This window comes from Theropithecus gelada, chromosome 12 (assembly GCF_003255815.1).
Source record: "Theropithecus gelada isolate Dixy chromosome 12, Tgel_1.0, whole genome shotgun sequence".
Classification (NCBI taxonomy): Eukaryota; Metazoa; Chordata; class Mammalia; order Primates; family Cercopithecidae; genus Theropithecus; species Theropithecus gelada.
Window position 1 is genome coordinate 44,417,160 of NC_037680.1, and position 13,721 is coordinate 44,430,880.

At 39.2% G+C, this 13,721-nt stretch overlaps 1 protein-coding gene across 1 annotated transcript in view; it reads right to left on the reverse strand.

Moving 5' to 3' along the window:
* The window catches only part of STK39 (serine/threonine kinase 39), a 292,241-nt gene that overhangs the window by 46,281 nt on the left and 232,239 nt on the right, over positions 1-13,721 (reverse strand). The window contains exon 16 of the mRNA XM_025405116.1: positions 11,390-11,458. Within this exon, the coding sequence (XP_025260901.1) occupies positions 11,390-11,458 (69 nt within the window). The remainder of the gene's footprint in view (positions 1-11,389; positions 11,459-13,721) is intronic.

Consider the following 13,721-nt stretch of genomic DNA (forward strand, 5'->3'; position numbering starts at 1 on the left):
ACTCTGGCCCCACACAGGTAGTGCCCTGTGACCTTCTGGAAGCAGCACTCCCCTTGCGGGCACTGGTGTCCTCACACTGGCTGGTGATACAGGTCAGCCTTCTTCAAGTAGTCTTTTGGGCAGGGAGCTAGTGAGACCACCACATGGTAAGCAGCACTGACAAAGTCATTTAAGGACCCCTGGGACATCCCTTGGGGGACTCTCAATAATATCCCAGGGGAATACGTGTTATTACTGGCTAATAACTATTTAGCCTGCAAACGGTTGAATTGTATGGATATTTCAGATTTTGCCTATAAGATTAAACTTACATTTAATTATTGCTAATTGAACACCTAAAGCCACTGTTCAGAGTTACTCTAGGTGCAGAGTTCTATATTTTGACATAAAAAGTTCATCGTGAAAAAATATCAAAAATTAATTTCTCATATTCATTCCTTATCTAATAAAAATTTTCATGAGCACTAAAGAAAAGAGCCAACTTTTCTTTTTCTTTTTAAAAGAAATCCTGAGAGCTCCAGCAAGTGTACAGTGCCAGAGGCTGAGAAGCCCATTAGTCAGAATAACCAATAGCATTTTTATGCTTCCCTGGAGTAATGCTGTCCAAATCATGTCTTCTAACCTGTATACTAGCTTTCTATTAGACACTGAGTTCCCACTGTATGCTACTCTCATCTTATTACTCAATACCATGAACAAATACAAGAATTAGAGGCAAAATAGTTAGAAGGATATGTGAGGAATTGATAGCCAACCCTGGAAATGTCAGGGCAGTGGTTAAGCAATTCAGATGTCCTTTCTTGTCCTTCTGACCCTACATATCACAGAAAGACAAGAAAGTGCAGAGCTCTGACAGCACAATCTTGACCCCAGATCTATTCATCCAATGAAGAAATGAGCCATGAGCATAATGACTTTCTAAAAATCCAGTCAACAATCACAAACTGGTAAGGAGTCTCAGAAACTGTAATAAATTAGCCCTCCAAGGGGTGTATTACTGAAAAGATGCTTTGAATCTGATGGTCTGATTTTGAGTAACAAACCTCTCATCACTGACCAAATTCTACAAGAATAAAAATTAAGGCATTAAATCTATTTCTCAAGTTTAATGGACAGCTCCTTCTTTACTTGTGTCAGAAGGGTACACTGGCCAGGCCCATGCGTTTGCACCTATAGCTGTTCACATGGTTTCCTGACTAAGAATTCCTGCTATCTGGTTCTATAGCTCAGCAGACACAGAATCTGGCAAGAAAATTTTCTTTTATGGAATGGTTACCGTGGGTTATGCAGTATAGTGGTTGATTCTGAAAAACATTAGCCCCAGAATGAAACTGGAAAGTATCACATGTATCCCCCAACTATGTGCAACTATGATATATCAATCTGAAAAGACACCAAAAAAAAAAAAAAAAAAAAAAAAAGAGAGTGAGAACAAAATTGAGCACAAATGTTGACAATACAATGGGGACAGTATAAACCTGATGACAAAGACAAGTTTCTAAATGTATCAGCAGGTGATCAGTCAAGATCTCTCCTTGTTTTAAAATGAATCTGGGGTAAACGTATTTTTACACAACCTTTTGGATGCTAAACTTAAGCAGTGCAAGATTAAGAACTAGGCTTTCTTGGGATTGGCAAGAAAGTCCTCTTTAAAAAAAAAAAAAATAACCAAATATAAGATGCAGGATCAAATTTAAGATTATAACTAGACATGGAGCCAAAATAGTGATTATAAGCCCACAATGATTAAAAAAATATTGATTTAGTTTTCTTCCTTAGCTTTCATATTTTTTTGATTGGGCAAACAAGAGCGGTATTACCTGTTATATAACAAATCATGAGGCAGTGACTTCTCTTTTATTTTAACCAATGAAGTAAAAAAACAGCAGAGAGATTTCATCTGGGACTGGGAGACTTGCCTGTCAGGCTATTAACAAGTAGACTGTTCAACAAAAGAGCCATTTAATTTAAATCCTACACACTTGGTAATGTTAGAAAAATTTAAGTCATCACAAAGACTAGGTTTCCTGCACCAAAGTAAGCCTACTTTACACTTCCACTAGAAATACATTTCTGTCGTAAGTAGGGACTGATCACAAAGTGTGGCGAGACTGAGTGTAATCTTCAAGCATATTTGATTCTGGAGTTAAAGGACAGATTAACATAAATTTAAAAAGGGCAATCTAAAGTAACTGAAAAAAGGAAGACTCTACTGACTTAGTAGATATCTACGACTAATCCACTGGCAAGCTCTTGTTTCACCCAAGTGAAGTTAAGTACAGGTCTTAATTGGATTCTATCTCTGTACTAGTGGTTTTAAAGAGGATATACAACTCCTAACTAAATACAAAGCAACAAAGTTAATTAGAAAATCAGGGCTTATGGTGTGGTTTACTGCTGCAATGAATCATAATCATGTGACACAGAAACTAAGAACGTCTTTGGGGAAATTACAGATGTCATTTTATGCTAGAACTTCTTGGAAATAACATTTGCCCACATTTTGAAAGGTACTTTTCAATCCCTCCTTTCCCCCATCCCCAAATCAGAAGTTCTTTACAAATGACAGGTCTTTCCTGGATAGCTGGTCATTCTGTGTTAGAATCTGCACATAGATAAGCACAGGGAGTGGCTGGGCTGGCAGAGGATTCAATCCTATGAGTGGACATCACAGCTTAAGCTTCTGATTTAGTTTTCTAGGAATTCTTTCTCCCACTTAATTCTTTTGAATTTGGCGCAGAGGAGGATGGGCACTTTCTTGTGCTTTTATCAGATTTTAAAAAATGATATTCTGTCAAAGCAAGAATTCTATGCATTTTTACTTTAGTCTGTCTTTCTCTTGTTCTTAAATAAACTTCAAAAAATACATAGTAACCCATAGGTATGTGATCAAACTAATGCTGAATCTGTGTGCTCGGTCTGTGCTTATGTTTGTGTTTGTGTGTGTGTGCACATGTGTTCTCACTGCACATTTATTCGGGCCTGGTTCCCAGCATTTTGCAGGAGAAAACAGCTCTTTGGATGTTTAAAGCAACACTGTGATTCTACCACTTCTCAAGAGTTCAATTCCTGAGTATCTTTTTTTTTTTGAGACAGAGTCTCACTCTGTCGCCCAGGCTGGAGTGCAGTGGCACAATCTTGGCTCACTGCAACCTCCGCCTCCCGGGTTCAAGTGATTCTCCTGCCTCAGTCTCCTGAGTAGCTGGGATTACAGGCATGCACCACCAGCTAATTTTTGTATTTTTAGTAGAGACGGGGTTTCACCATGTTGGTCAGGCTGGTCTTGAACTCCTGTGCAACTATGATATGTTAATATATATCATAGTTGATCCACCTGCCACGGGCCCCCAAAGTGCTGGGATTACAGGCTTGAGACACCATGTCTGGCCCAACTGCTGAATATCTTATCTCATCTAGAAATGGTAGTTATTCATCTGAATGGAATTAAAATTATTATACAATGTGGATGATACTTTTATATTAGATAGTCCAGCCTATCATTTGTGAATATTCAAAATATAATTTTGCCAGTTTTTAATATTAATGTCCAATTTTTCTATTTGGGAATAAATAATATACCTCAATAACGATTTCTTTTTAAAGAAAGGAAAGATAATTGGGAAACCAAGAGCAATGAGCTACAATCAAACAGGCAGTGGTGCCTTTTTGAAAACAGAAACCTTACATCATATCTAACAGGTCAACATTTATGTCTGGTAAAAATATATAAGAAAAGTAATCAGCACAGCACCCCCAAAGTACTTACAGTCTTCATTCCCTAAGATATTAAACTTAACACACAGACAACTTTTAATCAGGAATCACTCAGCTGTATTTATTGACATCATTCAACTAACCAGAAGCCTGTCTAAATCCAGAAAGGGCTTAAGGAGTTTTCTTCCTTTATTACCTGTCACCATTTCAAAATCATAGTACAGTTGTGTAATAAAGACACTATTTTAATAATGAATGTTTTTCTTCACTGAAAGTCAGTATCAGTGAATATCACAGCATAATCACTGAAATGAATATGAGATGAAATATGTTCACTGTTTTCCAAGACTGTCGTCGTGAAAGTGAACTGCTGCTCAGTAAATTGTGGATCACTCATAACAGACTTAAATATCCCTGACTATAGCAGGAAGAACAGAGCACTTCGCACATCTAACCATATGCTCATGACTGAGCAGAGAGATTCTGTTGCTCCCATACTTGAGAGCCTAAGCATACTTTGCCATTTTGTACAGAAATAAAAGCTGAAGGCCATCTGGAGGATCCACTGCCTCCTGAGCAGCAATGTTAGTTTTAATCAAAACTGTAACTACTCATTTTGGTAAAAATTTATACCAATGCCATATATGTGGCATCTACACCATTCATACACATAAACACGATTTTTGAAAGTCAACTGGCACAGTTTTAAAACATACTCCTAAAGACAGCAGAGAATCAAATAAGGCAGAAAAGCAAAGGAGATTAGTGAGACTGGGAAAAAGGTATAGATGATGAAATGAGCTAAAGGTATCTCCAAAGATTACTATAAGCATAAAATAAAGTGACTATGGGCCGGGCACGGTGACTCACGCCTGTAATCCCAGCACTTTGGGAGGCCGAGGTGGGTGGATCACGAAATCAGGAGATCGAGACCATCCTGGCTAACACGGTGAAACCCCGTCTCTACTAAAAATACAAAAAAATTAGCTGGGTGTGGTGGCGGGCGTCTGTAGTCCTAGCTACTCAGGAGGTTGAGGCAGGAGAATGGTGTGAACCCGGGAGGTGGAGCTTGCAGTGAGGTGAGATTGTGCCACTGTACTCCAGCCTGGGTGACAGAGTGAGACGCCGTCTCAAAAATAAAAAAATAAATAAAGTGACTATGAAATTCCAGTGTGTATGAGAATCACTTGGGATACCTGCTGAAAACAGGTTTTTTTTCCACACTCTGCCCAAAGACAGCTGAGGCTGTATCTCTGGGCTGGAACCCAGAAACGTGCATTTTTAGTAAGCATCCCAGATAAGACAGGCAACTTACAGCTCATACTTTGAGAGACACTCAGAATACTTAACCTTAGCAAGCACTAGGGGACAGAAGGCCCCGTCTCTCTCTCTCTCTATATATATTTTTTTGAGACAGAGGCTCGCTCTGTCACCCAGGCTGGAGTGCAGTGGCGCAATTTCAGCTCACTGCAATCTCTGCCTCCCGGGTTCAAGCAATTATCCTGCCTCAGCCTCCTAAGTAGCTGGGATTACAGGTGTGCCCTACCACATCCAGCTAATTTTTGTATTTTCAGTAGAGACAAAGTTTCTCCATGTTGGCCTGGCTGGTCTCAAACTCCTGACATCAAGTGATCCACTTGCCTCAGCCTCACAAAGTGCTAGGATTACAGGCGTGAGCTACCATGCCTGACCAGAAGGCTGTCGAGACAAAACATATTCTTTTCCCAAGAGACCAGACTCAAAAGTCATGTGACAAGTCAATTTCTAAGAGAAAGGAAAGGAACATGGGAAAAAGCAGGGAGGGGAAAAAATCAATCACAGTGAATTACTATTTCTTTTTTGGAAGATACAACAATATTTACATTATCCAAATCATCAACTCATGCAATAATCCAGTACTGAATTTGCAAATGGTATACAATGCATTCATTTATCCGACATATATATTAAATGCCTATGTATGTCAACAATGCTAGTGATGCAACAACATAGAAGACAAGCGTTGCCCTAAAGATGTCTTCAGCCTCCACACAACGGAAGGCAAGCACGCAGCAGTACAGCAGGATGAAAGCCATATGTCTTGAGTTGGTAAAAATATGGTTCTCTGGCATTCTAGACAAGGAAAAGCTGTCCTCCAAACTGTGCAAGGAGTGGGGTGTCAGGCAGCAGAGGAGGCTTCATGATGGTGACATGTATGGTAAGTCTTGCAGGCAGACAGGTTTTAAACATGATTCTTCATGTGCAGGAAAAGAGCATCCCATGGGGCATGAACAATAGGTCTAAGTCTACTGAGAGGGCTTTGGGAACATCTATCACTAAAGTAAGTTTTCCTTCCAGTGACAACTAGTCAGTGATGCTCAAAATCCGTCAAAGGAAAACTATAGAAGTGAATGCAGGCAGACAGCTCCCTTCTCAGGAAACAGAAATTCCAACATCTGGTTCTAAACTCCACTTAAAGAAATAGACATATGTTGCTACAAGGCTAGAAAAAGGATGGTATAAAAACGCAGCAAAGGGCAGTCAGTGGGCACCTTTCTGGAAGGCATCTGACAAGCAGCTTCTCTTCCTGTGTATACACACAGTCAAACCCTGGCCTCTGTATTGAGCCGGCAGATTGGAGTTCAGCAGCTTTGTAGGAGTTGGTAAGCAGGACACATAACTGCTTAGCCTAACATACCCACTGGTGTTCCTTCTTCCGTAGCTGAGGGTTAAAACTTACTAAACTAATTCCTCAAAAATTTATATCACAAAGTCTGGAGAGAACTTAGAGCTTCTGTTTTCTTTTGTACATATGAATTTTGTGTTTTGCATTTTTCCCCCTGTGCTTCCATTTCAGAGAAAACTTACTTCTGGCCGGCTGTTTTTTTCACCAGGAAGTTTCTCTGCTGTCTCATTATCACTCATCCTTGGGAATCCTCTGAAACAACTACAATAGGCACTCAGATTTGGTCTCTTTCCATTTGTCAGCCAACCCAGCCAGGCAAGATAAGCAAATTTATGCATGCATGTCCTCTAGTTTTTCATCTTGAAAACGTTTTTAAACCAACACCCACCCAGGAGGCCTTGCCAATCTTATCAACGGCTATTTACACAAAGCCTAAGAATGTTTCCTGTTTCTTGCCTAAGGTAAGAGTTTAAGCACAAGTGAAGTGGGTTTATGATTTCAGTCAACAAACAGCACATTTAATTTCTGCACTGCTTTGCTTCTGCTCGAAAGCAATCACTTCATGTCACTATACTGGCCCTTCTTCAATCCAGACTCTGCTTTGCAAAGGCTGGCACACTAAAGGCAGGCTACCCTGAAGCTAGGTATTGAAGATTTTTTGTAACCTGTGTTTGCCATATTCTAGTAAAACTCATAACATTCACTGCTCCATAACATATGCTACTGCTTTTTCAGCCTTTTCACAATGTTGTAAGCATTTACTCCAATTCAAAAGAAAATGCTGATGGGAAAGAAACAGATTTTTAATCTATTTAAATGTTAGCTATTTTATACTATAGAAGCTGAAAAAATACACATGTAAGATATCACTCAAACCTTGATGTAAATTGGACTCTTTCTTTACACAGCTTTCCTCAGGTGAACTTATTTCATATTTGCAAATACTTTGAATTTTGCAATCTTGAAAGCAAAATTCTTAAAACACTAGAATCCTATAACTCAAAGTATCCTTTGTTTCTGAAGTAAATGTTATGATATATCTGTATATATCAAAATGGGATTTGTTTATCTCTAACAAATGTTTATGGAGGGCCTACTATGTGAAATGCAGTTTGGGGCACTGGGAATGTGGCAGTTAACAAAAGAGATTAAAAATCTGGCCTTAAAAAACTGATGCTCAAGGGGAAGTCCTATATAGCTGACAAAATAAATAAATGAAACATACAGGCTATTGAATAGGGAGAGATTAGGTAGAATAATGAAATAAGAAAGAGGGTAGAGAGTTGGGGATGGTGTGCGATCTTAATAGGGCTGCTCAGGGAGACCCTTTTGTGAGGTAATATTTAAGCACCGGGGGGTGGGCATATATGGCCCTAAAGAAGGAGTGTCCTGGAAGAAGAGCAAGTTCAACAGCTGGGGTGGCTGGGGTGGGGTGAGCAAGAGGAAGAGCAGGAGAGGAGACATCCGAGAAGTGAGAGGTGACACAGTGCAGAGGACTGGAGGCCATGGCGCTTGTGGGTGGAGAGCCACTGCAGAGTTTTGATTGAACTCTGAACACAATCTGGCTTACTTTTTAAAAACTGAACTAAAAGTCACATATTATAAAGTTCGCACCTTAAAATGCATGACTCATTGGTTTTTAGTAAAGTCACAAGGTTATATTGCCATTACTACTTCTAATTCTAGAACATTTTCATCACCCCAAAAAGAAATGCCATACTTAGTAGTCACTCCCCTGCCCCACTCATTGCCAGCCCCTGGCAACCACTCTTCTGCTTTCTGACTCTATGGATTTGCCTACTCTGGACATTTCATATAAATGGAATCACACCATATGTGGCCTTTTGCATGTGATTACTTTACCTGGATTTCTGGCTGCTGAGATGAGAACAAGACCCAAGCTCAAGGACCATTACCAGTTGCAACAGTCTAGACACTTCTTTGGACCTCAGTTTTCAGTCTGCAACGTAGTGATTAAAACAACCTGTCCTCTTTACCTTATAGAATTGATGTGATGATCAAATGAAATACATAAACCTTGTCTGTAAACACTTACGTGTGATGTCCATGTAAGGCATTTTTAAGTGCTACTATATCGAAAAGAGTTAGATATGCCTGTTCTTACTCCAACACTTTCTACATAGAAATAATTCAGCTCCAAGAAGGGGAAAAAAGGCAAGCTGAAGAGTTTTTAGAAGAATAATTAACTAAGGCATAGAAAAAGAGAAGCTTTCTGGTTATATATTGTATTGAAAACACACTCAATAAGTTGTACATGAACTCTGCCTTAATTTCCTAATTTCCTCCTTTTAAAAATTCAACAACAACAACAACAACAATAAAACCTTCTTAACTTTAGCTGAGCCTGGGGCAAAAAAAAGAAGTATATTACACTTGACTGCAGGTCTGAAGCAAGGACCATGCAGACGACGTGACCAAACGCCTTTCCATGAAGCTCTCTTATTTTCTGTGTTCCCAGCCACCTGCCAGGATCAACTCCAATAAAAGAACAATCTGATCCTTGGCTTCTTGCCCCATAGGAGACATTAGTAGGTGTTTCAAAGAAGTTTCTGATTATCATTTTCACTTGATTAATTTTCTATTCTGGATGCTTAGCATATGGACCATAGCTCTCTGCAAGGAAAATATATTTTGCAGGGTCTCCTGATCTAGCCATTAACTGTTCTATTTCTTCTGGTAAAGTAAGACACAAAAGTGTGTACTTATGTTTTCTAATGAAGGAGAGTGTTCATCTTCATCGAGGAATTGGTAGGTTAACATAATGAATTCTTAGACGGAATTTAAAGTAGACACCAAAGTTGAATCAATCTTTTTTCTCAACTTCCCTCTCACATTTGATTAGAAAACTTAGGTGAGAACTTAGCTGGCCTTAAACCTCACAAGATTGTAAAGGAAAATGTGAAAGACAAGATATATAAGGGAATACACATTCACACCACATAAATGCATGTGAAGTCACTTTCCTTTAAAATATGTCTGTGTCCCCTCATGTATGGAGCCACTTGGCAAAGGAGTTAGAGCTTCATTGTGAAATCTATGTGAACACTTGATGTAAAATCAATAGGGAAAAAGCCTATTTTTTTCTAATTATAAAGGTATCTTTGTATCTGCATTTATGATGTATCAATTGTATATAAAGAACATACTGGATATTATGTATTTAGTCAGAATTCTAATCTCCCACTATAAACTCAATTCCTCTTATTTACATAAAATAATTCACTTTATAATGATTTATATTCCAAAGTTACTAGGAACAAATTATTCTGATAGGTGTGTGTATCTACCTTAAACTCCCCCTCAGTCACATACTCCAGCGTTACTGGGGAAGGACTTATTTTGAATAAGTTATTTTTTTTAATTAAAACATATCATTTAAGAGGCTGGGAGCAGTGGCTCACACCTGTAATCCCAGCACTCTGGGAGGCCAAGGCAGGTGGATCACTTGAGGTCAGGAGTTCAAAACCAGCCTGGCCAACATGGCGAAACTCTGTCTCTACTAAAAATACAAAAATTAGCCGGGAATGGTGGCACGCGCCTGTAGTCCCAAGCTACTCAGGAGGCTGAGGCATGAGAATTGCCTGGACCTGGAGGCGGAGGTTGCAGTGGGCCGAGATTACACCACTGCATTCCAGCCTGGGTGACAGAGTGAGACCCTGTTTCAAAAAAACAAAAACAAAAACAAACATAAACCATATCACTTAAGGGGAGCATGTCATTTCAAACATCAGTTTTGAGTTGAATATTTTTTAATAAGGCATTATCATAATACATAGTCCCCTAAATAATGTTCTTAGAGTTAATAATATAATTAATATATTAACATAATTATTAATATGCTAACTAACCTTGATTAGTTAGGGTTATTATCATTATACATCATAAAATCTCTATAAAGTCAGAATTTGCTGAAGAGCATGCAGCTATTCACCCTCACTCTAGGTGGAACCAGTCTACACATTTTCTCAGATGGCTGTCTGCCTCTTAGAACTTTTCTGTGTCCTTTGCTTTGTCAGGAGGTCTGTGGGTGGCTGCTTGCTCCTATCAGCAGTCTATGTTGAGCAGGCTCCCCTATCTCTGTACAGCTATCTTATGATTCTAAAGGAGGCAGAAAGACCCACAAAGTGAAATCGTTCTGCCACGTCCCAGCTGCATGGTTCTGGACACACCACAGAACCTCTTGAGGAATTCATTTCCTTATCTATACAGTGAAAGAACTGGCCTGAATGATCTTTAAGTTCCCATCCAAACCTGAGATTTTACAATGAATATTGCTGAGAGCTGAAAAAACGAATTCTAAGTTTATTAGAACTGTGTCCAAAGAAAGAATATAGAAACTCGGAGTAAGGGTTTCAAAGGTTCCTATGCTTTAGTGAATAGAATTTATAGCATCTTATTTTTGTTACATCATGGACTTTTGGATCTTCTGAGTTCTTTGTTATATTTCCAATAAATGAGGCTCCTCATTGGATAAATCATGTCCAGATACATGAGACAGGATTACATTAAGAGCTTTTGAAAAAAAGAAAATTAAATATGAGCCTTTTTTTTTTTTTTGAGACGGAGTTTCACTTTTGTTGTGCAATGGTGCGATCTCGGCTCACTGCAACCTCCGCCTCCCACGTTCAAGAGATTCTCCTGCCCCAGCTTCCCAAGTAGCTGAGACTACGGGCATGCACCACCCATGCCCAGCTAATTTTGTATTTTCAGTAGAGGCGGGGTTTCACCAAATAGGCCAGGCTGGTCTCTAACTCCTGACCTCAGGTGATCCACCCACCTTGGCCTCCCAAAGTGCTGGGATTATAGGCATGAGCCATGGCACCTGTCCAAACATGATTCTTAAATATACTTCTACATAAAAGATAAGAATTCAAGAAGAATTCTTCAAATATTCAGAGTGAATTATTCCTTAATGAACACTTTTGCTTCCAAACACATTTCCATTTTATATACCAACAAAATGACAGTGCATACTAAAAAACAATTTACCTATAACTACATCGTGACCATCCACCAAGCCAGCAGAGAAGAGCTCCTGAGATACACCATCTGCTGTATCTGTCCAAATGTGAAATGAGTATGTATTAGTAACTGTAACATAAAAATCAACAACCCAGTACAATGTAAAATATATATATTTCATTTACGAAAATCATCCATGAGTTTTAATTCAACAATTCAGACTCTATTGAGAAAATCAGAAGCAACATGAAATACATTTTGCCACGTGCCGTTTGCATCTTGCTATTTATTCAACAGAAGTTACACAAAATTATTTTTTCCATTTTTGGTGAAATAAAACACTTGTGCCCTCTGGCTACTATCTGAATTAATCTTCAAATGTGCCTCCGGAAGTTATAACTGTTCCCTATCACACTGCTTCTCTTTCCTGCCAAGGTTAATCCCACCCACCATCATCAATCCTTTTCTATTATTAGTAGCTATGCAGTGAATTTACAGCAAAGGTTGAATGGGTAGCATCTGATATAACCTTGCATGTTGTACAAACAGCCTATGAGCTTGCTGGACTATTAAGACGAGCTATTTAAATGTATGCTATTAAGAAACTCCTTTAACATGACATTGATCATTTGATAGCAATGGATACACTGTCTTAGAAAAATGTGGCTGAATAAAATACCGTACTTTCTCAATGATAAGTGACAGGAGTTCGCAGTCTCCTAAGGATGGGACTAAAGAGGCCGTGGCAAGTGAATACAGCTGGAATTACTTAATTGAAAGGTTACGAATGAACATGATAACACTGTAACCTTCTATTTGAAGGCTTTGTAAAGAGAAACTGATAAATTGCAATGTGCTCAGGAGAACTGTTAGAAACCCCCACGTTTTCACAACGGAGCTCACTTGGTTCAAGGGAGCTGACTTGGTCCCCAGGGACTTCGGATATTCTCACAAATATTTAGAACTGTAGCTTGATAAGAAGAAACTGGCTCAGCAGGCTGTAACACTCTTGATGGGGGTTTGACAGAAATGTCTTCCAAAGTCAGGGGGCACCTGAAAGTACAGCTGCTAAATCAGATGAGCATCTAAACAGAATTGCAGTTTGTGACACCAAAAGCTGCCCTAAACATAAACTGCGTTTCATTACTTCATCTGTGCTTCAGATGTGGTGACTATGTAACTGGGCCGGGGTGTGTGTGTGTGTGTGTGTGTGTGTGTGTATCTGTGTTTGCATGTGTGCATACACATGTGAGTGTGCAGCTGGAGGTACATTTGTGTTTCACAATTCTTGGGGTTTAAAGAGCTTGCCCAGTGTCTGACACATAGTAAATACTCAATAAACAGTAACTATGATGATGATGCAGCAGCCAAAGATCATTTGAAACACACCTTACACTTTATACCTCCAGAGAAACTGTGGTATTCTGCCTTTTTACTGATTCCATTTCATAATGAAGTCATAATGAAATGGAATAAAATGAAGTAAATGGCAAAGAAATATATAGGAATCTTACTAAACTATAAAGTTCCATATAAGATGAGCTTGTCTTAGGCTTTGTCCTTTTTGCTAGCAGTACAAAAAAACACTTTGGCCCAGTGCAACGGCTCATATCTGTAATTCCAGCACTTTAGGAGGCCAAGGCGAGATGATTGCTTGAGCCCAGGAGTTACAGACCAGTCTGGGTAACATAGGGAGACCCCGTCTCTACAAAGCATAGAAAAATTAGCTGGGCATGGTGGCATGTACCTGTGGTCCCAGCTACTTGGGAGGCTGAGTGGAAGGATCACTTGAGCCTGGGAGGTCAAGGCTGCAGTGAGCGCCAGCCAGGGTGACAGAGTGAAACCCTGTCTATTTTTAAAAAGGAAAAGAAAAAAAATAAACACCTTATAAAGTCTCTTCATGATAAAATGATCCCACAATCATGGAAGTTAGGGTAGCATAATGAGAGGCGCTACTCTGAACATGATGTAGCTTTCTGAAGCTGCTAGAACATTCAGCCTCATAACTGGCATCTTCCTGGATGTTACCCAAATCTTTACAGAAATAAGTGAACTGAATTAAAGAACCTAACACCTAGTAGGCATTGGGCAGATAGCAGGCAGTCATTCATTATATTTCTACTGAATGGTCATCTGCTGAAGCATTTGGATGTGTTACCCATCATTTCTAAAGTATCAGTAAGATCTTACACTTAAGTAAAGAGCTATAATCACAGAAGGTAGCCAAAAATGAAATAATCAAAGCTGCATTGAGGGATAGCACTAAAACAGTACCAAAATGACTGACATTCCCAAATGATTAAAGCATACAGCATGTCCTACTGTTTTCAGGACTCCTGGGCACCAGACGAGTCATGCC